The sequence below is a fragment of the Pristis pectinata genome, chromosome 24 (genome assembly GCF_009764475.1).
Source record: "Pristis pectinata isolate sPriPec2 chromosome 24, sPriPec2.1.pri, whole genome shotgun sequence".
Classification (NCBI taxonomy): domain Eukaryota; kingdom Metazoa; phylum Chordata; class Chondrichthyes; order Rhinopristiformes; family Pristidae; genus Pristis; species Pristis pectinata.
The window spans coordinates 4,062,046-4,086,903 of record NC_067428.1 but is presented as its reverse complement, the minus strand read 5'-3'; the positions used below and the strand labels follow the sequence as shown (position 1 = coordinate 4,086,903).

Genomic DNA, 24,858 nt, shown 5'->3' with positions numbered 1-24,858 from the left:
TATAAGAGAAGGGGAGTTATGGTACAGCTTTGCTAAACGTTGCCCAGGCAGTGTTCTATGTGCAGTTTTGGTTGGAAAGATGCGCTTACAGAGGAGATCAACCAGAATGTCACCCGGGCTGGAGCGTTTCAAATATGAGTAGGCAGAGTTTGTTTTCCTTGAAGTGAAGAAAGCTGACAGGCTTCTTGGTGGAGGTTTGCAAAACTGAGGGGCATAGACAGAGTAGATAGTAGTCAACTACTAGGGTAGATGGCAGCGCAGGTTGACTCTGTGGTTAAGTGTATTGTCCTTCATCAATCGGGGAATTGAATTTAGGAGCCATGAGGTATTGTTGCAGCTATATAGGGCCCTGGTCAGACCCCACTTGGAGTAGTGTGCTCAGTTCTGGTTGCCTCACTACAGGAAAGATGTGGAAGCCATAGAGAGGGTGCAGAGGAGATTTACAAGGATGCTGCCTGGAATGCGGAGCATGCCTTATGAAAGCAGGTTGAGGGAACTCGGCCTTTTCTCCTTGGAGAGATGGAGGATGAGGGGGGACCTGATAGAGGTGTATAAGATGATGAGAGGTATTGATAGGGTAGATAGTCAGAGGCTTTTCCCCAGGGCTGAATTGGTGGCCACAAGAGGACATAGGTTTAAGGTGCTGGGGAGTAGATATAGAGGAGATGTCAGGGGTAAGTTTTTTACTCAGAGAATGGTGAGTGTGTGGAATGGGCTGCCGGAAACGGTGGTGGAGCGGATACGATAGGGTCTTTCAAGAGACTGTTAGATAGGTACATGGAGCTGAGTAAAATAGAGGGCCATGGGTAAGCCTAGTAATTTCTAGGGTAGCGACATGTTCAGCACAGCTTTGTGGGCCGAAGGCCTGGATTGTGCTGTAATTGCTCTATGTTCCACGTAACCTTTCTTCATAGCAGTGGTACCTATAACCAAGGAGCATACCTTTAAGGTAAGGGGTTTAAAGGTGATTGAAGGATTTTATTTTCTGCCAGGTGTTTGTAATCTAGAGCGTACTGCTTGAAGGGACGGTGGAGGCAGAGACTCTGGATATTTATAACCACTTCAATCACCAAGGCAGAGGAGGATATGGACCAAAGGCTGGAAAAAGGGATTAGTATACATGGGTACTTAATGGTTGGCATGGATGTGGTGGGCTGAAGGGCCTGATTCTGTGCTCTATGACTCTATGACATAATATTTCCCTCTAATTCTCACAACCTTCTCGCAACGGGAGGAGTTTGTTCTCTGAATCATTTCTGCACTGTGAGTGAAGATCTGCTCCATACTCCCCAGTCACCCCCTGCTTCCTCTGGGACTCTTCCCTTGCACCAGAGTCCTGACTTTCTCAGGAGGTTAAGGAGGTTCGGCTTGTTACGGAACACTCAAATTTCTACAGACATACTGTTGGAAGTATCCTGACTGGTTGCATCACGGTCTGGTGTGGCAATTTGAATGAGCAGGAATGTAAGAAGCTGCAGAGAGTAGTGGAGTCTGCCCAATACATCACGGGCACATCCCTCCCCACCATCGGGAGTATCTACAGGAGGCGCTGCCTCAAGAAGGCAACATCCATCATCAAAGATCCCCACCATCCGGGCCATGCCATCTTCTCACAGCTACCATCGGGCAGGAGGTACAGAAGCCTGAAGTCCCACACCACCAGGTTCGGGAACAGCTACTTCCCTTCAACCATTCGGTTCTTGAACCAACCAGCACAACCCTAATCACTGCCTCAGTATAGCAACTCTGGGACCACTTTGATCACTTTGCACTACAATGAACTTTGTTTTTTCTTGATCTATTTGTGTTCTTTCTTGTAAAAATTGTGTATAATAGGTGTTTAGTTTATGTTTTTCTTGTGAATGCTGCTTATCTGATGCTATGCGCCTGTGATGCTGCTTCAAGTAAGTTTTTCATTGCACCTGTGCACACACAGACTTGTGCATCTGACAATAAATTCGACTTTGACTTCCACAGGTGGCAAAGTGCAAAGTGTAAGGTGCAGCCACTGCTGCTGACATGGGAACTTGACAGCTTGGATATATAATGTATAAGCTGGAGGAGCAGGTAGAGCCAGGGGCAGCTTCGATAGGGCATCACCAATTTCCTGGAATCTCCTACTTGTCGTACAGAGCAAACCTCGTCTGGCAGCTCTTGCTGGGTCTTGCAGCAATCCAGTTGGGACACCTGTTCCTCAAGCTGCAGCCCACACCTGGAGCTCTGCCCACATGTTTCATGTGTGGCGGAGGTACACGGGACAGTCAGCTGCTGTGCTGTGATGCACTCTGAAGGGCAGGTGCTGACTTCTCCCGGGTTATTACCTTTAGCATTCCAGCTTAAAACGCCAGGGTCACAGTTTCCTGCTTGATGCCTGTCCTGATGGAGGGTGCATGCCTTCTCATTGAGGAGACATTGTTCAGTAACTGTGGTGTGTTGGGAGCAGGCGATTACTGCATTCAGTAAACTCCAGCAGCTTCAGAACATGTTCCAACAACAACTAACACGGGTTCTTTACTGAACGTATCCAATTAGTGGGGAGTACATTCCTCCCATGTGCAGCTTATCTGTCTGGAATTCTCTGGAACTCCTCTTCCTCACCCTCATCCAGTTACACCATGCACTCACCACTCCCATTAACAGACAGATGTACCACACTGCTCTCCCTCTCTGAAAGAATACCTCACGGATACAGCGAGTGCAGATCCAGTCTGTGACTGGCTTGTTCCGACACCTGGACCTGTTTAACTGTGTTTGGTCCTGACTTAACTTGCTGGTAACTGTATCCTCTCCAGTAGTTGACTCTGTGTCCATTTATGCTGTTTCTCCACTATGTCCTGATGTGCCTCCCCCTGCACTCACTCCCCTCAGACCACCTCCCATCTCCGTGAGGAGAAGGGGTGCACCCTCCGTCAATCAGGGCTAGAATCAGGCAAGCAGGAAACTGTGACACTGGTGTTTTAAGTTGAAATGCAAAAAATGATAACTAGCAAAAGTCAGCACTTGCTCTTCAGAAAGTTTGACCTTTTTTTTAATTATATGAACATTTATTCGCTAAAAGCACTACAAAAAGACAACCAGTGTCAATACACAACATCTAATACAGAAAAGAAGAAACTAAGCGACGACATATTACAGTAGAGAATGCAAACTAATAGTAACGAAACACACACACAACACTACACCCGTTAATGCAACACTTCAAATAAGAATCGCGTTTGTACCGTCCACGACACACGCAATCCCCTGACGGGCCAACCGAGCGCGGAACTCAGACAGGGTGCCCGCGGAAACCGCGTGCTCCCTCTCTAAACACACCCGCGCGCGCACGTAAACATGGAAGATGGGCAGGCAGGCAGACCGGCCAGTACCCACGGCCGCCCGCCGCCGTGTCCCGTGGATGGCCAGCTTGGCCAAGCCCAGCAGAAGACCCACCAGGAGGTCCTCCGCGCCGCACCGGGTGCCCGTAAGCCAACAGCGTCGGGCTGAAGTGCAGCCAGAACTTGAGCAGTAGCCCCCTCAGATACGAAAAGAGGGGCTGCAACCTCTCGCACTCTGCGTACGCGGTTCCCCCACATCGAACAAGCTGTGGTTCGGTACTGCAGAATAACATGGTCCCATCAATAACTCTCTCCTGTGTGCTGTGTTTATCCATTGGTCTTAGTTTTTTTTTAATTAAGAGACATAGGCTTCACAGGCTGAGCCAGCATTTAATTCCCATCCCCAGTTGCCCCTGAGAAGGTGGGGGTGAGCTGCCTTCTTGAACTGCTGCAGTCCTTGAGGTGTGAGTGTACCCGCAATGCTCTAAAGGAGAGATTGCCAGGATTGTGACCCAGCGACGGTGAAGGAACGGCGATATATTTCCACGTCAGGACGGCGTGTGGCTTGGCGGTGACTGTCTGGGCGGCGGTGTTCTCCGTGCTTTTGATGCCCTTGTCCTTCTCGCTGGTAGAGGTGGTGGGTTTGGAAGGTGCTGCCTAAGGAGTCTCGGTGAGTTGCTGCAGTGCCTCCTGTAGATGGTTCAAACTGCTGCTACTGTGCGTCGGTGCTGGAGTGAGTGAACGGTTGTGGATGAGGTGCTGCTATGTCCTGTATGGTGTTGAAGTTCTTCAGCGGTGCTGAAGCTGCACTCATCCAGGCAAGTGGAGAGAGTTCCCTCACACTCCTGACCTGAGCCTTGTAGATTGTGGACAGGCTTTGGGGTGAGATACTCACTGCAGAATTCCCATTAGTACTCCCACTTACTCGAGCTGCTTCTCCCTGTCTGTCCCCATTGAGATGTAAGGATGCGAATGAACACTTTGCCTTTGATACGACTGCTGTTCTTCTGCTCTGCACTGTGACAGCCTCTGGTGCATTCAGAGCCTGTGACACATCATCACTACTGCGGGGTGCTCCCTGTACTGGAACGTGGCATCGTACAACGCTCAAAGAAGGAGTTACCTAAACAATGACTCATGGCGAGGCTGAACACTCCTGGAATATAAGATATCTTTATTAGTCACATGTACATTGAAACACACAGTGAAATGCATCTTTTGCGTAGAGTGTTCTGGGGGCAGCCTGCAAGTGTCGCCACATCTGTCCCTTTAAATAAAAACAGAACATGCTGGAGACACTCAGCAGTCTAGATATCTGATGTCATATTTGTTGTATTTGTATTTTTTCATGGTGTTTAATAGACTTTTTAAGAGATCTGGGTTGTGCTGTTCCGTGAGCCTTCACTGATCTTTTCCCCACCAGGACAGGTTCAGAGTGAACTCGAAGGATAACTACACCAGAATCTACCCACTGGAGAGGGTGTTAAGCCATGTGCCGTCTACTAAAGGCCCAGGCCCTTCAGCGAGTGAGCAGTTTAATTGAGAATTGTCCTTGGACTGCCCTTTCCGAATGCAGAAGTTTACCACGGAAGAGTTTTATCCTTAAAACAGTCTAAACCAGCTCTGTAACTGAAGACCGACCCTCACCCTCCCCAATATCTTGTCCAACTCAGCAGTTAGACAACCACTGCTACAGTGTTTGTGTTTAAACAAGTTTGTTTTCCAAAAGGGAAAGGCATTATCAAACTAATTGCTGTTTTTCTGAGTTTATGTAGAATCGTATGGAATGTGTCAGTCCCCAGCCGACACGACAGAGTGTGCTCCATGTGAGCTTCCTGCCATCTAATCCCATCCACACCTCCTCGGACAACTCCAAGTCAGCGCGCCTCAACAGCTGCTGGTTGCCACTTGTTCTCGGGACGATGCTGGCTCTGGATGCTGGGGAACAGGGGAATTCTCTGGACTGATTGAGAGTTCTGCTGAACAGATACAAAGGCGAGGTGGCTGAATGGCAGTGAGGTGTAGATCAGTAATGATCTAACTGAACAGTAAATCAGCCTCTGGAGTTGGGAGGCCCAAATACTGATCGTCAGGTTCCACATTAGCTTCCATTATGTGCAAGGACAAGCTTCTGTGTTATAATTCTTCTTAGTTTCTACGGTATTAATTGGTAATTGGTTTATTATTGCCACATATACCGAGATATAGTGAAACATTTTGTTGTACCTGCCTTCCAGCCAGATCACTCCGAAGGCAACCATTGAGGTGTTCAGTTAAACTTCATTTACAAGTCAAATGTTGAAACTCTTGCCCATCATTTCTGTCCAAGTTCCGCCCTGACCAGGGGACTTTGTAGATTGTTCCTACTTCTCTTCCTGTGAGGATCACTGAGTTCCTTCGGTGCTGGTAGAACTGCTGCCTCTTGGGTCAAGTGTCCCGGGTTCAATCCTGACCTCCAGTGCTGCCTGTGTGGAGTTTGCACATTCTCCCTGTGCCCGTGTGGGTTCCTCCAGGTGCTCCGGTTTCCTCCCACATCCCAAAGGTGTGTGGGTTGGTAGGTTAATTGGGGGCTGCAAATTGTGCCAAAGTGTGCAGGTGAGTGGTGGGGTCCGAGGGAGGAGCTGATGGGAATGTGGGAAGAATACTTGATGACTAGTGTGAATGGGTATTTAATGGTTGGCATGGATGATGGGCCGAAGGGCCTGATTCTGTGTGATTCGTATAAACCAGGTTCAAGAACAGCTACTTCCCTTCAACAATTTGGTTATTGAACAGCCAGCACATCCCTAATCACTGCAGTTTAACAACACCATGACCACATTGATCACTTTGCACTGAAATGAACTTTGCTTTTTTAATTGTGTTCCTTGTAAAAATTGTGTATAATTTGTGTTTTTCTTGTCAGTGCTGCTTAAGTGATGCTATGTGCCTGTGATGCTGCTGCAAGTAAGTTTTCCATTGCACCTGTGCACACATGGACTTGTGCAGGTGACAATAAACTCCACTTTGACATATGCAAAAGATATCAGTGCCTGGTCCAGACTCTGCAGTGTTTTTATGGTGAGGTTGGGATTGATACAGAGACAGCGGAAAGCAGTACGTTCAGAGGGGAAGTGGTTGAATTTTAATGGTCCAGACAAAGGGTCTCGACCCAAAACTTTGACTGTCCACTTCCCTCCACAGATGCTGCCTGACCCGCTGAGTCCCTCCAGCATCTCGAGCATTGCTACTGGTCTAAACTCACCTGTTTTACTTCCGGCAATACCTGGAGGGAATGAAATGCAGGAGTGCCCAGCAGAGGATGCTGTGACACCACTGTCTCGAAGCTGATGAACCACAGGGCAATAGGAATGGGATGGGAATGTGTCGCCAGCTCCTGAGAGCCTTTCAAACCAAGGCAACTTAACTGGAGCCATTGGACTCGGCAGAATGTTTGTGGAGAGGACTTACTGTCACTGTCTTCTCTTGCTTCAGAACTCTATCCCACTTATGAAATAACGTAGGGAAGAGCTGCAGTTGCTACACTGGCGACGCGTTTGGGGTATTGTTGCTGACCAAGTGTGACGGAAAGAGACAGAGTGCTGACGATGGTGGGTAGTGAACCAGCCAGATACGTTGGTGAGCTGGAAGGGTGCCAGGCGTGGCGGCTGTTTGCTCTGCACATGGAACGTGTGGGGATGTTCTTGAGGGGAAATGATGTCATCAAAGTCCAGGAGAGGGGCGAGGTCAGAGGACAATGCTGCTGGTAGTAAGTGCACATTGTATCATCAAGAAGATAATGTGTGAGACAGAATAGACTGCTGGGAAATAAGTGGGTGAACAGGACTGATGGCATAGCCTCAATGTGCAATGGGAAATACGTCCCCATTTGTCCCTGGGTGCAAGGAATTGGAATTGGTTTATTACTGTCACTTGTACTGAGGTACAGTGAAAAACTTGCCTTGCATTCCGTTCATAGAGATCAATCCATTACACAGCACATTAAAGTAGTACAAGGTAAAACAATACAGAATGCAGAATAAAGTGTCACAGCTACAGAGAAAGTGCAGTGCAGGTAGGCAATAACAAGGTCATAACGACGTAGATTGTGAGGTCAAGAGTCCATCTTATCATACTAGTAGACCATTCAATAGTCTTATTACAGTGGGATAGAAGCTGTCCTTGAGCCTGGTGGTACGTGCTTTCAGGCTTTTGTACCTTCTGCCCGATGGGACAGGAGAGAAGAGAGAATGTCCGGAATGGGGTCTTTGATTATGTTGACTGCTTTACTGAGGCAGTGAGAAGTGTAGACAGAGTCCATGGAGGGGAGGCTGGTTTCTGTGATGTGCTGAGCTGTGTCCACAACTCTCCGCAGTTTCTTGCAGTCCTGGGCAGAGCAGTTGCCATACCAGCTGTGATGCATCCAGATAAGATGCTTTCTATAGTGCATCGATAAAAACTCGTGAGTGTCAAGGGGGACATGCCAAATTTCTTTAGCCTGCTGAGGAAGTAGAGGCGCTAGTGAGCTTTCTTGGCCATGGCATCTACCTGGTTGGACCAGGACAGGCTATTGGTGATGTTCACTACTCAGAACTTGAAGCTCTCAACCCTCTCGACCTCAACACTTTTGATGTAGACAGGACCATGTACACTGCCCATTTTCCTGAAGTCAAGGACCAGCTCTTTTGTTTTGCTGACATTGAGGCAAAGGTTGTTGTCAAGACACCATGTCACTAAGCTCTCTATCTCCTTCCTGTACTCCGATTTATCGTTATTTGAGATATGGCCCACTGTGGTGGTATCATCTGCAAACTTGTAGATGGAGTCAGAGCAGAATCTGGCCACGCAGTCATGAGTGTATAGGGAGTAGAGTAGAGGGCTGAGGACGCAGTGGAGACATTATCGATGGGGAGGGGTTGGAGGGCCAAGAGGTGGAGTGCAATATTAAATGGAATTTACTGAGCCTGTGCAGTGGGAATAACCAGTGATATGTCATCACCGACAGAGGTCAGCCTCATCAGCTTACACATTAACACTGCTGTAACCAATCAGGTACAGGGCAAGATACATACCAAAAATATCCCAGGCATTCCCTGAGGCAGAGTAAACTGGTGCTGAGCATGGATGCACAAGGGACTCTCTGGGTTATGGGTGAGGCAGACTCTTGGGTTATCTGTGGAAGCAAATGGTTCCAGTAACCTGTTGTGTTGAGGGACCAGAACCATGTACCTGCGATTATGGGCGTCAATTGAATTGGGTTGGAGCTGAGGGACTGGACGTCTCAAAGGGAATGCAGTGATGGGTGGCGATGAGATCTTGGGGCCACTAAACCTGTGGAGTGTACAGGGCCCACCCAAGAAGACCACTGGTCAGGGTGGGCTCCAGCGATACCAAGAAGGCTGGAGCTCACACAGCCACCCCAGGACCACCAGCTGCAGCTCCAACAGGGTGACTGTGGATTATTAGCCACTGCCCCATTATCCAGGAAGGTGAGTGAATGAGTTCCTGGGGAAGAGAGCACAAGGGCGGCAGATAACCCTGTTGTGGAAGAAAGTGTGGTCCTTGAGGTAGAAGCAGCAATGCACCAAGCACTGGTATAATTGGTGTCTGAGCAAAGCCCATCTATACCTGACTTGGACCATGAAGAGAAGTGAAGGTTTTCAGAGAGGAGAAAGCTCAGTTCAGTCGGTGAATGGCTGCAAGCTCAAGGGATTGCAAGGAGATCCAACAGTGTCGGGCCAAGAATTGTGGTGGAATTCTACAACCATGCATCGGAAGGTGAAATCTGCAACATGACATCAAGGAAGTGATCAAGATGCATCATGGCTTGGTACGGTGACTGCTCTGCCCAGGACTGCAAGAAACTGCAGAGAGTTGTGGACACAGCCCAGCACATCACGGACACCAGCCTCCCCTGCTTGAACTCTGTCTTGGTGAAGCAGCCAGCATAATCAAAGACCCACCCACCCAGGTGATTCTCTCTTCTCTCCTCTTCCATCAGGTAGAAGATACAGGAGCCTGAGGGCACGTACCACCAGACTTAAGGACAGCTTCTACCCCACTGTGATAAGACTATTGAACGGTTCCCTTATACAATGAGATGGACTCTGACCTCACGATCTACCTTGTTGTGACCTTGCACCTTATTGCACTGCAATTCTTCTGTAGCTGTGACACTTTACTCTGTACTGTTATTGTTTCTACCTGTACTAACTCAATGTATCTGCACGGTGTAACGAACTGACCTCAGTGCAAGTGACAATAATAAACCAATACCAATACCAATGATGGAGAATTGATACCTGCTCAGTACACTATGGCTGAGAGAGAGAGTGAGCATCGTGGCAGCTGTGTTACAACGACTGGAAGCCATCCGGAGTGGGAATGTCAGGCACTGACTTCCCAGCTTCGACAGCATCAGGGAGAAGGAAAAGTCTGCAGTTCACGGGCCTGCTAAGAGCTGTGATATGAAGCAGAGTGTGCTCAAGACTAGAAGACAAGAAGCTCGTTTAGAAATTATTGCCTTTGTGATATTTCGGAATATTTTGGGAACAATGTAAAATTACTGTTGTAATTGCTGTAGTAATGAATAGGATTGTGTTACAGAAGTTACAAATGATGTTGAGAAATGCATGTGATATACTGTATTCAGTTTATATGTTGTTAAAGTAACTTTTCCATAGATGACGTGTGATTTGTCATGTGAAGTATATTGAAGGTTAGTTATTGGGTTCTTTGGTATCAGGTATCATGTTGTAAATTCACATTGCTGTGTAGCTGAGAGGATTAGAAAATGGGGCAATCTACGCTTAGTTAATTTTACTGTTGTTCACTGTATATAAATGTGTTTTCTGAATAATAATTTTTTAGAATATTATATTGGACATAAGTAGTTAATCCCTGTAGACAACTATGTTTTAATATGGGTTTGTAACTTTTTTAGGGAAACTAGAACATGATAGTTGTGTGTGTGTGTGTGTGTGTGTGTGTGTGTGTGTGTGTGTGTGTGTGTGTGTGTGTGTGTGTGTGTGTTTAAGGATTATGTGTACCGTGTCATGAAGTCATACAGCATAAAAACAGGCCCTTCAGCCTGCCATGTCCATACTAACCATCATACCCACCTAAATTAGTCCCATTTACCAACATTTGATTCATAACCTCCCATGCCTTGGCATGTGATAAGACCCTTGCTGTGTTGCTGTATCAACTACTGCTGTTCATGATGTACTGTTACCCGTTGAAGCACTACACTGTGTATTTGCCATAGGAAAACACAGCTTAGAAAAGTTGCTAAAACACTGAAATTTCTGGAGCCTCCAGCTTCACTTCTACGTCCGTTTATCTTTGGCCTGGATCCCTCCTCCTCTCTCCCTCTGTCCTTTGCTCTCTCTCTCTCTCTCCCCGTTTGTCTGTCACTGTCCCTCTGTCTTCCACTCTCTTTCTCTCTGTCTCTGTCTGTATCTCTGTCTGTCTGCCTCACTCTTTCAGTCTCTGTCCCTCTGTCTGTCTCTACTTTCCCTCCGCCTGTCTGTCTCAAGTCAAGCGAAGTCAAGTTCATTGTCGGGTGCCCGAGTACGGTGAGGTACAGGTACAGTGAAAAGCTTGCGTGCATCAGTATCACAGGCATGTGGGCACAGACAACACACAGAACACACATTACACAGAAGTTATACAATACAGTGAAGAAAGACTGTGGAAAACAAGACAATAGTGTTAATAAAACACAATCAGAGACAGGTCCATGGTGGTGCAGGGAATGTATCCTTCAGCCAATGTGAAATCAACTGATAATTACAGCAGAGAACTGGTTTGTATGCTTTTCACTCATTACAACAGGGAAGGAGCCATTCAGCCCATCAGGTCTACGCCAGCTCCCAGCAGAGCAATCCCATCAGTCCCGCTCATTTCCTTGTGACTTCTCATACACATGTCCATTAACATGTGTGTGTTTACCTGCCCACCCACCTACACACTGTGGTCGATTAACCTACCAGTGCCCCTTTGGGCCATGGGAGGAAACCAGAGTACCCAGGCAAAGCCTGCACAGTCAAGGTCAGGATTATGCCGTTACCCCAGAGCTGTGAGGCAGCAGCACTAACTGCTGCACCACTCTGCTTGTTAATGGTCCTGAGTGTAAGTGTGCAACCAATTCTCACCATTCTTGACTCCTTTATCCTCCAGATACATCCTCAGCCCCTTATTTGCATTGTGTCTATGTCTGTATATTTTGTCATGTAAGTTGTGTATAATTTATATTAATTTAAGTTGATGTAATTTATGTTTGTAATGTACTGTGCTGTTGCTGGAAAAAGCAAACTTTCATGGCATTTATGTCCCATGACAATATAATTGAATTTGAACTTGAACTTATGCCTTGGTATTGATATTGGTTTATTATTGTCACTTGTACCGAGGTACAGTGAAAAACCTGTCTTGCAAACCGTTCATACACGTCAATTCATTACACAGTGCAGATACATTGAGTTAGTACAGAGTGCTTTGAGGTAGCACAGGTAAAAACAATAACAGTACAGAGTAAAGTGTCACAGCTACAGAGAAAGTGCAGTGCAATAAGGTGCAAGGTCACAACAAGGTAGATCGTGAGGTCAGAGTCCATCTCGTCATATAAGGGAACCATTCAATAGTCTTATCACAGTGAGATAGAAGCTGTCCTTAAGCCTGGTGGTACGTGCCCTCAGGCTCCTGTATCTTCTACCTGATGGGAGAGGAGAGAAGAGAGAATGACCCGGGTGGGTGGGGTCTTTGATTATGCTGGCTGCTACACCAAGGCAGCGAGAGGTAAAGACAGAGTCCATGGAGGGGAGGCTGGTTTCTGTGATGCGCTGGGCTGTGTCCGCAACTCTCTGCAGTTTCTTGTGGTCCTGGGCAGAGCAGTTGCCGTACCAAGCTGTGATGCATCCAGATAGGATGCTTTCTATGGTGCATCAATAAAAGTTGGTGAGTGTCAAAGGGGACAAACCGAATTTCTTTAGCCTCCAGAGGAAGTAGAGGCACTGGTGAGCTTTCTTGGCCAGGGCATTGTTGTGTGAAATCGTTCTTTTAACTGTCTTAAGGATTAAGGGCTCTGGACTCGAGCTTTGTAGACCAAAACTAGTTTAATCACAAAGGCAAACGCGGGACAGAGTGGATGGGAACAGACACACGCTCACTCACGCGCAGGATACCACGAGCACGAGAGGGGAAACGATACTGGGGTAAAATACACACACACACACACACACACACACACACACACACACACACACACACACACACACACACACACACACACACAAAAACACACAAGCACACAGTAACAATGTACAACTTCAGGATATAACACTTCAATGCCCGTCCCACACTGGCATTGGCTCTAATACTACCCGGAGTCTGAGTGGAACGCTCCCCGACCATGCGGTGATGCACTCTTACCAATGATCTCTGCAGCATTGTCTCACTACTCCTGGGGTCATCAGAAGAGGAAGGGCTAGGGGAAGCAGCCCTTTATATGGTGCTAGGAGGCTGGGTGGAGCCTCACTGTTGTGATTTAAATGAGCCAATGGTGTGGAAGTCAAAGACAAAGGTTCCTGCCACACCCAATGGTCAGGCAGGTTCAGAGACAAAGGATACTGGTCAGGCAAGTTCAGAGGCAAAAGGTAATCTCACACCTGAGGGGTGGGTGGAGCCCCACCTTGATTGACAGTGGTATCACTTCCAATCAGAGGAGCAATGCTGTCCTCCGGTCAGTGGGGGTCAGTGTCGTTAGTGTCACGTGACAGCCATGTGGATTTCTCACAACATCCCACCCCTCGGAAGTTAGACGACAAGGGAGGAGCTATCAGGGTACACAGAAACCATAAGCAACAAAAAGAGGGCAATGGCCAGTGGGTGACAGTAGCCCAACATCCCCCAGTGACCCAAACGGCCACTTGTTTCCCATAGGGTGTCGTGCTGGAGGAGCTGGTCCCTTAGTTCTGAGTTTTGGCCCTTTCGAAGGGGTTGCTGGATTTATCAGAGATAAAGGTGCAGCACTCCTTTGTAATCACCGCACATGTACCACTATTCGCAGCGAGTGGATCATCCAGGGCCATCTGATTCCACCGGGTTACCAGCCTGACTGCAGCCAGCTCCGCTGCCGTCGTCGTTTCTCATGGGACAGTCTGGCCGTGCAATCCGGGGGGCAGGCTATCCTCTCGAGCCTCTCCACCTCTGCGATGGCCCTGCTGGCCCTGTACCCACTGTGTGCTGGGTGCTCCCCCGTTCATCGAGTGTGGATTCAGGGCACTGTCAAACACCAGAAGACAGCAACTGTACCAGCCCGTGGGGAGCCACGGGTAAGTACTGGAGCTGGAGATCCAGTGGGTCCTGTTCAGAGTTTAGGGAGCCCCAGCTTAGCGGCACCATCAGCAGTGGTCATGGGGGCACCTGAACACCAGTCTCGCTCAAACTCACAATGGCCAGCTGGAAAGGTGGAACTGTACTCATCCTGGAGTCTACACCAGCATTCTCTTGGTGTGCTCAGTAACTGCGGAATACTCTGAGGGTCGGGACTCGCGTGGAGGTCAAATTGTGTGAAGGGAAATACCAGCTCCTCAAACACCCACCCCATACGGAATCTCTGGAAGGAATGTGCAATGTTGGGGGGAAATGATGAGGAACTGCCATCCAGCCCTCCAGAACATGGATATAACGAGACCGACAGGCCCAACAGGGAGACCAAACCACGCAACACCGAGGTAACAAAGGTAAAAGGAAAACTAATAAAAACAAGAGAGTCCCTGTAAACAGTCCATTCTGACAAGTAGCCAAAGGAATCATTGTCAACGGCAAGGCTTCAACGGCGTGTGCCGGGATTCAGGGGTAGATTCAACCGTTCCACATGTTCCGCAGTTCCGTCTTTGGAGGCGCTGGCGGATCCGGGGGTAATTTCAAGGGAAGGTTGAGCAGACATCTCGTCAATCATCACAGTCAGCAGGAGGAGGTGGAGGGTGGAGGGAGCAGTGCCATCGTCCTGTAGTGGGGGAAACGAACTCATTCCCGGCGGGTCAGGTGTCGGGTATGGAGACAGGACAGGTTAGTTCGACCCGGAATCGCGACCCAACAAGTGTCCCCAGGACCGTGCGCAATGACTTCCCCCTTCTGAGGGGGGCCTTGTGGCTGTCGGACCCAGACCCTCCCGGACTCCTAAGTCCCGGGGGATTTGGGGTCTCGCAGGTCGGATGGTGGGGAATAAGCCAGATAGCGGGATAATGGAGACCCCCCCTTGGCCAGTGGGCCGTGTGTTCAGCTGATCGACGGCCTGCTGTAGCACGCCCGACCACCCCTGCAGTGTGCAGGAGGGTGTCAGCGTGCATATCATCTCCTTCAGCAAGTCGTTCATCCTCTTGATCAGGCCCGATGCTTGGGGATGGTAGGGGATGTGAAACAGCCACGAGATCCCCTCCTCTGCCGCCCAGTTTTGTACCTTGACCCCTGCGAGGTGGGAGCCCTGATCGGATTGTACCTCCCACGGTACTCCATAGATGGAGGAGAGGTACTGCAATCCCTTGATGGTGCTGTTCTGATTGGACCTTTCACAGGGCACCACCACCAGGACACCTGAGTACGTGTCCACCATCGTTAGGGCGTATTGCTTTCCGTTATGGCATGGGAGCGGTCCGATATAATCTATCTGCCACACGCGACCCGCTCCCGTGCTGCGGCGAATATGGCCCAGTGGCCCCGTCGGCCAACTTCGTGTTTTTACCTGCTGGCAGATGAGACAGTTCACGACCGTGGTCTTACACTGGTCCATTGTAAGGGCGACCGCGAACCGTTCTGCCCAGCGACATGTACCGTCGGCCCCTAGGTGGCCGCTCTTACAGTGCGCCTACGCAGCTAGGGTGCTGAAGTCAGGTTCATCAGGGGGAAGGGTAGCGCAACGTATCTGGGCAGCCTGGTCCACCGTGGCATTATAGATGGCCTCCTGGGTCTTTCTGTGTGTATGGGCATCCACATGGCGGACCGATATGCGTCTCTGGGCCGCTTGGTCCCAGATATAGCGCCAATGTTCCTGACCCCAGAGGGGGCGTCCGTGAATTTCCCACCCCGTTTCGTGCCACCGCGCCATCCACACTGCCATACCGTTGGCCACTGCCCATGTATCAGTATAGATGTGGACCGGCCCGGTGGAGTTCTGTAGCGTGAGTGTCACCGCTGCTAACTCGGCCAATTGACTGGACCCTCCTGCTCCCTCTTTTGTCACTGTTTTCCCTGTGGCGGGATGAAGTGCCGCCGCCTTCCAATGTTGCTTCCCATTTTTCCAGCGGCTGGAGCCGTCTGTGAACCGGGCCTGCCGCTTCTGCTCGGGATCGAGGGAGTCAAAAGGTTGGCCCCAGGACACGGGGGAGGGCGCGATCTCAGGAGTGTCTGGGAGTGATTCCTGGGATTGAGGAAAGGACATGACCTCTTCGCGGAGGCGGATGACCCCTTCCGGACTGGGCCGAGCCCGGTTCGCGATGTACCATTTCCACTTCATCACTGAGGACTTCTGGGCTCGGCCCTCTTTGTGAGTGGAGTCGGGGGACTTGACCCATCGCATGATGGGCAGATGGGAGCGAAGGATGCCAGTTTGGCGTTCTGTGGCGAGGAGTGCCAGGTAACAGGCCAGCAGCTGGCGCTTGAAAGGGCTGTAGCAGGCAGCAGCCTCCAGCAAGGACTTGGTCCAGAAGCCAAGCGGGACTCTGCGCCCCTGGGTCCTTTGCCAGAAGCTCCACTCAGTGACCGACTCGCTACTGGAGACTTGTAATTCAAAGGGGACCCCTTCCTGACGGGGGGCAAGGGGCAAGGCTTGCTCCACAGCTTTCTTTGCTGTCTCAAAAGCAGCCTGCTGTTCAGGCCCTCAGGAAAAGGTGGCCTTTTTTCGGGAAACCCTATGGAGGGGTCTCAGGATCATAGTAAGGTGCGGGATATGCTGTCTCCAGTAACCAAGGAGTCCCATGAACCTCTGTTTGTCGGTTTTGTTCTTGAGGATGGCAAAATTCAAAATTTTGTTCCGTGCGGGCTCAGGGATCTCTCTCCCGCCAGCGTGCCATCGGATTCCCAAGAACAATACATCCTGGGCTGGGCCTTGCACCTTTTCCATACTCATGGCCCAGCCCCGCTCTCTGAGAGAGGAAATTACCCTGTCAAGGGCTTCTGCTACAATGGCCTTGGAATGGCCTTGCAGCAAGACATCATCGATGTAATGGGTGGCTACCACCCCCGGGGGGAGTTCAACGGTCTGCAAATCCCGTGCAATTAACCCATGGCATATGGTTGGACTGTGGATGTACCCTTGGAGGAGGTGTCTAAATGTATATTGCCTCCTGTCCCAGGTAAAGGCAAACTGATCCTGGGAGGTATCGTGGAGGGGGATGGAGAAGAAAGCATTGGCCAGATCTATAACGGCATACCATGACTTGTCTGGGCGCCCTGACACATTCTCCACGAGGGTGACTATATCGGGTACTGCGGAAGCAAGGGTGGGGCAGCCTTGTTCAACTGCCGGTAGTCCACCGTCATGAGCCAGGTCCCATTCATTTTCTGGACGGGCCAGACAGGGCTATTGAAAGGGGAGGCTGCGGGCCTAATAACTCCCTCCCGCAGCAAGGCTTGCACAGCCTCTGTGATATCCGGGTGTCCTCCTGGTACCCTATACTGTCGACTGTAGACTACCTGTGAGGGAGGGGGGACGACAACCGGCTCCCATTTAGCCGCCCCGACTACCACCGTGGCTCGGGCGACTCCGAAAGTAAACTTGCCCCAACTAGTGTGTAGGGACTGTCCCTCTAGGACATTTATCCCCAGTATACACTCAGGCGAGTCTGCAATTAAAATGGCCACCGTTCGGGGGGGGTGTTGGTTCCTGACAGCCATGCGGACCTTGACTTCCTTTGCTGGCAAAAGGGAACACCCCAATCCCTCGATTTGCATCTGTGGCCCCTTCCAAATCTCAGGGTTCGCTGGTACAATGGTGTGCTGGGCACCTGTGTCGACGAGTGCCATCCACCTCTGTATGTTCCCTTTTCCCCAGTGTATTGCTACAGGTATGTGTGGCCTCAGATCCCCCGGGTGCGGAAGGGTGATGGAGCAGACACACTGGGGACCCTGGCCTTCATCCTATGGGAGGGGGCTGGAGGTCTGCCACTCCATGGCTGAGGGCTTTTGTGGGCAGAACTGGGCCATCTCCTGCCGCAACAGGTCCCGTAGCTGAGCTATGAGTGCAGGAGAGGCCGTTTCAGGTAAGGGAGGAGCAGAGGCAATGTCAGCCTCTGCAGGGGCAGCCCAAGTGGCCTGGCGGTTGAGGGCACCCCGAGTCAGGCTTGGAGCCGGGTTGGCCCCGGGTCTTTCCACGGCCAGGCTTCTCCCTGCAAAGCTCCTTCCAGTGCGTGTGGAGAGCGGTCGGAGCTCCATCTATACTTGCGCCATCCACCCCTGCGCGCAACAGATCTAAGTACAGCTGCCTGCGCGTAGGACAGGGGGAGGTGTCCCCGGCCCTCGTCTCTGCTCTGCGGACCTTGGCTGGCATCCCCCGCTTCATGTACTCCAATCCCTCCAGGAGGGTGATGGCATCCAGTACGGTCTTCCCCCCAGTCGGTCCCGTGAGAGGCAGGACCACCGGTCTCGATTTGGAGCATGCAGTGGTGACTAGGTGTCCTGCTGGCGCGCTGGTCGCCATGGTATTTTCTAAAAGCTCCAAGGCACCTGCCCTCTCGTAAATACCTGTCACCAGTGCCCACTCTCTAATGACCCCTGTGCCCTCGCTGACCGTACTCCACTGGGGTCTCCCGAATAGGTCCCATTCTAGGAGGGTAGGGTACCGGGTCCTTACTGCGGTCACTACCCGGTTCCACAGCGTGGCATCGTTCCCAGCCCTCCCCGGTGGCACCCGCAGGGCATTGTTGATGCTTTGCTGGTCGGACAGGCTCCTCAGGGCACACGCCTCCTGATGGGAGAGGCTCACGTTGGAGGCCCCCCTAATCCCACAGCCGGAGCAACCACGCGGCCAGGTGCTCGCCCGGCTGCTGGGGGTACCGGTCCGCCAGCTGTGTTAACTCCTTGATGGAACAGTCCCGGGTCTCCATGACCTCGGAGGGGCTCCGTGCATTCTCCCCCGGGGCTGCCTCATCCCTGTTCCCCTCCCTCGTGGAGCAGACCTGGGGCCGTGTTCGGACAGGTCGAGCCTGCAAGGGCTCGGGGGCACAGGGTGGTGGTCGGGCTTGGAGGGGCTCCTGCTCTTCAAGCGCCCCTTCCTCGTCCGTGTCCATCTATATGTCCCCGTCCCCAAGCCATGTGTCTAGCTGGTCACCGCACCGGACCAGGGCTCGGATTTTAAAGGGATCTGGCTGCCAGCCGGCTCTGCGGGCAGCTTGTGTCTGCTGCGCCTGGACCAGCCGGCAGGCGACCTCAGTACCCCGGACCTCAAGGTCATTGGCCTGGGTCTGGGCAGTTTGGACCGCCTCCTGGAGTGTGCAACACCTTTGTTGGAGGGTCTCTATCTCTCTTTCCCTTACTGAGCAGGTATCCTGCAGCTGGTCAGTAATCTCGACCTGGCACCTCAGGAGGGATGCTAGGAGCATCTGGCACTGGGAAACACTGACTGCTGGAGGCGGGCCACCACGTGGTGTCCCAGTTTCTCACCACGTGGATCTAACTGCTCAGCCCAGTCCACGGACCCCACCCATGGGACCCCACCCATCCCCACCAACACTGTTTAAAGGAACCATCAACTACTTTCAGATTATTTATTGAATCAATTCTACTGGTTTGTACTGTCATATGTGGTGCTTGATCCTTCATAAATTTCTTTCAAGTTGCAGGGAATGATGTGACGGGTATGGAAGAACAATAATTGAAAATAAAAAAAACTGTAGAAGCTGGAAATCTGAAATAAAAGAAAGAAAATGTTGGAAACACTCAGCAGGTCAAGTAGCATCTGAGGAAAGTGGGGATGTTTTGGAACTGGGGATACAAGGCCAGCGCAGATACAGAGGAGAGGATCCCTCACTCTCGTCTGTCCACCCCGGGATCCTCTCCTCTGTATCTGCGCTGGCCTTGTATCCCCAGTTCCAAAACATTCTCCCCGCGTTTGTGTCCAGCTAAAATCCTCAAGACCCTGCTTGCAGCGCCAAATGTTGTGTGAAATCGTTCTTTTAACTGTCTTAGGGATCAAGGACTCTGGACTTGAGCTTTGTAGACCAAAACTAGTTTAATCACAAAGGCAAACACTGGACAGAATGGATGGGAACAGACACACGCTCACTCATGCACAGGATACTACGAACACGAGAGGGGAAGCGAAACTGGGGTAAAATACACACACACACACACATACACACTAATACACACAAGCACAGAGTAACAGTGTACCACTTCAGGATATAACACTTCAATGCCCATCCCACACTAGCATTGGCTCTAATACTACCCGGAGTCTGAGTGGAACGCTCCTTGACCATATGGTGATGCACTCTTACCAATGATCTCTGCAGCATTGTCTCACTACTCCTGGGGTCATCAGAAGAGGAAGGGCTAGGGGAAGCAGCCCTTTATATGGTGCCTGGAGGCTGGGTGGAGCCTCACTGTTGTGATTTAAATGAGCCAAGCTGTGGAAGTCAAAGACAAAGGTTTCTGCCACAGCCAATGGTCAGGCAGGTTCAGAGACAAAGGATACTGGTCAGGCAGGTTCAGATGCAAAAGGTACCCTCACACCTGAGGGATGGGTGGAGCCGCACCTTGATTGACAGTGGTTTCACTTCCAATCAGAGGAGCAACGCTGTCCTCTGGTCAGCGGGGGTCAGTGTCGTTAGTGTCACGTGACAGCCATGTGGATTTCTCACAACAGGCATCTACGTGATTTGACCAGGACAAGCTATTGGTGATGCTCACTCCCAGGAACTTGAAGCTCTCAACCCTCTTGACCTCAGCACCATTGATGTAGACAGGTGCATGTACACCGCCCCCTTTCCTGAAGTCAATGACCAGCTCTTTTGTTTTGTTGACATGGAGGGAAAGGTTGTTGTCATGACACCATTCCACTAAACTCTCTATCTCCTTCCTGTACCCGGACTCATCGTTATTTGAGATACGGCCTACAACGGTGGTATCATCTGAAAACTTGTAGATGGAGTTAGAGCAGAATCTGGCCACACAGTCATCTGTGTATAGGGCAAGAGTAGAGGGCTGAGGACGCAGCTTTGTGGGGCACCAGTGTTGAGAATAATCATGCCGGAGGTATTGCTGCCTATCCTCACTGATTGTGGTCTGTTGGTCAGAAAGTCAAGGATGCAGTTACAGAGGGAGGTGTTGAGCCCCAGGTCTTGGAGTTTGGTGACGAATTTGCTTGGGATTATAGTATTGAAGGCAGAGCTGTAGTCAATAAACAACAGTCTAACGTAGATGTCTTTACTGTCCAGATGTTCCAGAGCTGAGTGTAGGGCCAGGGAGATGGCATCCACTGTAGACCTGTTTTGGCGATAGACGAATTGCAGTGGGTCGAGATTGTCTGGGAGGCTGGGGTTGATGCGGGCCATGACCAGCCTCTCAAAGCACTTCATGGTGGTGGATGGCAGAGCCACTGGTCGGTAGTCATTGAGGCACGTTACCTTGCTTTTCTTCAGTCTGGAGTCCAAAGTTTGTGGGTTCACGTCCCCTTCCTGGTGGTGACCCTGCAGTGGCCCTGTAGTGGCCCTGTACTGGCCCTGTAGTGGCTCCGTAGGCTAGTCTGATGCTCCTCTGCAGTTCTGAGGGAGTGCTGCTGTGTCAGAGGCACCAGCTTTCAGGTAAGGTGTTAAATCAACCCACACCTGCCCTCTCAACAATCCTCGGAGACCCCTGTGTCCTGGACCATCCCTGATTCCCAGCAACATCACCAAAGAACAATTATTTTCCTGTTGCGGGGAACTTGTCCCTGAATTGACAACTGCATTTAGTATGTCACAACGGTGGCCAGCTCGGGAGGTATCTTATTGGCTGCAAGGCACCATCCTGAGATCTTTATCATCAGTTCTATTTCTGTTATTCCAGCTGCGATTAGTTCAGCCAAAACCAAACAATAAAAACTTCAGCTCCTCCGTGTTTTATTTTGCGTGAAGTGCGTGTCCCCTGTGTGACTCCGGTTTTTAATTTAATTGCAGGGAACATCACTTTCAGGCGCCTGGGCGAGAGGCGATGGGCACGTTTAGCAGTGCTGGCAGTCTCCAGTAGGGGTGCAGTGACACCGGCGTAAGTAGAGCTGGGAGCTGAACAAACACAGGACAGAGCCTCTGAGATGTGAAGCTGTTCGCTGATATCAGGCTGTCAAAGCAGGAGGGGGCTTTCTGAGTGAAACAGGCACCCTCCGACTGTGCGCACAGACCTGACTGCACCTCCTCTACCCGGATCACAGAGAGACTCTCCTCCCTAACCAGCAACAGCGCAGAGTGAATGGCATTGGCGATGGAGTAAGTGATTTAAATCTGATCCTATGGAACAGGCTATTGATCCAAGCGTCCGGTGTGGGTGGGAGTGGATGTATCACTGGACTCATGTCTGTGGGCATTTCACTGGAAGCATTGAGTACACACAATGTCTCTGCACTGCTGCTGGAAGGCTGGGACATTCATTGCTCTGCATTCAGCTGAGATTGCGTTGTGGTCACACCTATTCTTTGTTGCAGCGTGCTGGTTCAGATTGTATTTTGATTTCAAATTGTGAAATGGCTGGGATGTGAGTGGTGCTTCTCACTGAATCCCAATATGGCTGCATCACTGAAGATCTCTTTGCAGCTCGTAGTGGATGCGTATTTTCAGTCGATATCTGAACTGCGTGAGCCAGGATTCATTCTTTTATTTCAGAAGAATGTCACCACTGTGATCCCTTGCCTCTTCTGTAAGCTGATGCTCCACCCTGCAGAAAGTTAGCTGGTTCATTTCTCTCTGCCTAAATCTTAGGTGTACCGAGAATGCAAATTAACTATTTATTGGACGATTTGTTTCAGCATGGTACCTGAGGTAGTTGGAAGCTTTCGGCTAATGAGCAATTGGAGGGGGATTTTTTCAGTCTGAGCTGGGTTTCACTATTGTGAGCGGATCTAGTGACAGCTTGGCATTTTGAGAAATATTTCCCAGGCAGGTTCTGAAAACGCTGCCCCCTCCTCCGCAGCTGTGGGGAGGGTGGGTGGTGAGGGGAGAGGAGGTGCTACACGTTCCTTCAGCTCCCAGAGCAGCAGCCTGCTACCCAGATGAGGGTGCCAGTCAATCACCACCCATCATCTGGGTGCAGTCTTGGTCTCGGTCAGTGGAGCGCATTGACAGGGAGCTCAGGGCCCCCGGACTGTGTTGGCTGAGCTACTCGCTGTCCCCCAGTACAGAAACATTTCTTAAAATATTCTTAGATGTTCAAAGATAAGCAAATTATTCAACTGTAGGAGGCGTTACAGTTTACACCTCCAACTTCTTTGTTCAGACATACAGGACATTCAGATGATGAATAATTAATCTTACACATGTGACAGACACATTCTCACCTATGAACGTAACATGCATGTTCTCACATCCAGATACACATATACATGCACTTAAAAACATAAACATGTATATGCACACATGATACACATCTCTGCCCTTCACCCCTCTCCCATCAGGCAGGAGCCTGAGGGCACAGACCATCAGACTCAAGGACAGCTTCTATCCCGCTGTTATAAGACTGTTGAACGGTTCCCTTAAACATTGAGATGGACTCTTGACCTCACGATCTATCTTTTTTGACTTTGCACCTCATTGTCTACCTGCACTGCACTTCCTCTGTAGCTGTGACACTCTACTCTGTATTCAGTTATTGTTTTTACCCTGTACTACCTCGGTGCACTGTGTAATGAATTGATCTGTAAGACAAGTTTTTCACTGTACCTCAGTACAAGTGACAATAATAACCCAATACCAAGACCAATACCTGGAAGTTCATACACAGCTCATGTGTATATGAGCGGACTTTTACATGCAGGAACACATTTTTACACAGGCACACATACACATGGCTGTATACATCCACAAACAAACTTTGACCAATTTTCCTCTTGGTTGCTCAGGAGTTGCAGGGCCAGGGGTTGTGCCTGAACCATCTCCAAGCTCTTCTGGAATTCCATACAGTGAACGGGAAGTACTTTGTGTTAACTCAGTATGTTCTGTAACTGGTTAGCGTACAGCTGATGGGCATCTGCTAGTAGGAGTGAATTACTGTCAGCATGCAGGATATATTCGGAGTGCGGTTACTGAGAACAGAATTCACTGAGAGTAATGGGGCAGTGTCATTGGTCTGTGCTGTAGTTAATAATGCCAGAGCTGATACTTACTGGAGATTGTTCAATGTACATCTTCATGCATTGAAGTAGTGTTGTACAGGCATGCCTACAGTGTGTATTTGAGCCTTGTTGTACAGGCATGCTGACTGTATGTATTTGAGCCTTGTTGTACAGGCATGCTGACTGTATGTATTGGAGCCTTGTTGTACAGGCATGCCTACAGTATGCATTAGAACCTTGTTATACAGGCATGACTACAGTGTGTATTTGAGCCTTGTTGTACAGGCATGCCGACTGTATGTATTGGAGCCTTGTTGTACAGGCATGCCTACAGTGTGTATTGGAGCCTTGTTGTACAGGCATGCCTACAGTATTCATTAGAAACTTGTTGTACAGATGTGCCTACAGCGTATATTAGAGCCTTATTGTACAGGCATGCCTACAGTATGTATTGGAGCCTTGTTGAGCAGGCATGCCTACAGTCTGTATTGGAGCCTTGTTGAGCAGGCATGCCTACAGTGTGTATTGGAGCCTTGTTGTACAGGCATGCCTACAGTGTGTATTGGAGCCTTGTTGTACAGGCATGCCTACAGTATTCATTAGAAACTTGTTGTAGAGATGTGCCTACAGCGTATATTAGAGCCTTATTGTACAGGCATGCCTACAGTATGTATTGGAGCCTTGTTGAGCAGGCATGCCTACAGTCTGTATTGGAGCCTTGTTGAGCAGGCATGCCTACAGTGTGTATTGGAGCCTTGTTGTACAGGCATGCCTACAGTGTGTATTGTTGCCTTGTTGTACAGGCATGCCTTCAGCATGTATTGGAGCCTTGTTGTACAGGCATGCCTACAGTGTGTATTGGAGCATTGTTGTACAGGCATGTCTACAGTATGTATTTGAGCCTTGTTGTACGGGCATGATACAGTGTGTATTGGAGCCTTGTACAGGCATGCCTACAGCATGTGTTAGAGCCTTGTTGTACAGGCATGATACAGTATGTATTGGAGCCTTGTTGTACAGGCATACCTACAGCATGTGTTACAGCCTTTTTGTACAGGCATGCCTGAAGCATGTATTTGAGCCTTGTTGTACAGGCATGTGTACAGTGTGTATTGGAGCCTTGTTGTACAGGCATGTCTACAGTATATATTTGAGCCTTGTTGTACAGGCGTGCCTACAGCATGTATTGGAACCTTGTTGTACAGGCATGCCTACAGTGTGTATTGGAGCCTTGTTGCACAGGCATGCTTACAGCATGTATTG

The 24,858-nt window shown here is 50.0% G+C and overlaps 1 protein-coding gene across 1 annotated transcript in view; it reads left to right on the top strand.

Annotated features, from left to right (window-relative positions):
• The first annotated feature begins 21,545 nt into the window (after positions 1-21,545).
• palm1a (paralemmin 1a) overlaps positions 21,546-24,858 on the top strand; it is a 208,277-nt gene continuing 204,964 nt past the window's right edge. Inside the window, exon 1 of the mRNA XM_052038046.1 lies at positions 21,546-21,757. Within this exon, the coding sequence (XP_051894006.1) occupies positions 21,741-21,757 (17 nt within the window). The 5' untranslated portion in view covers positions 21,546-21,740. The remainder of the gene's footprint in view (positions 21,758-24,858) is intronic.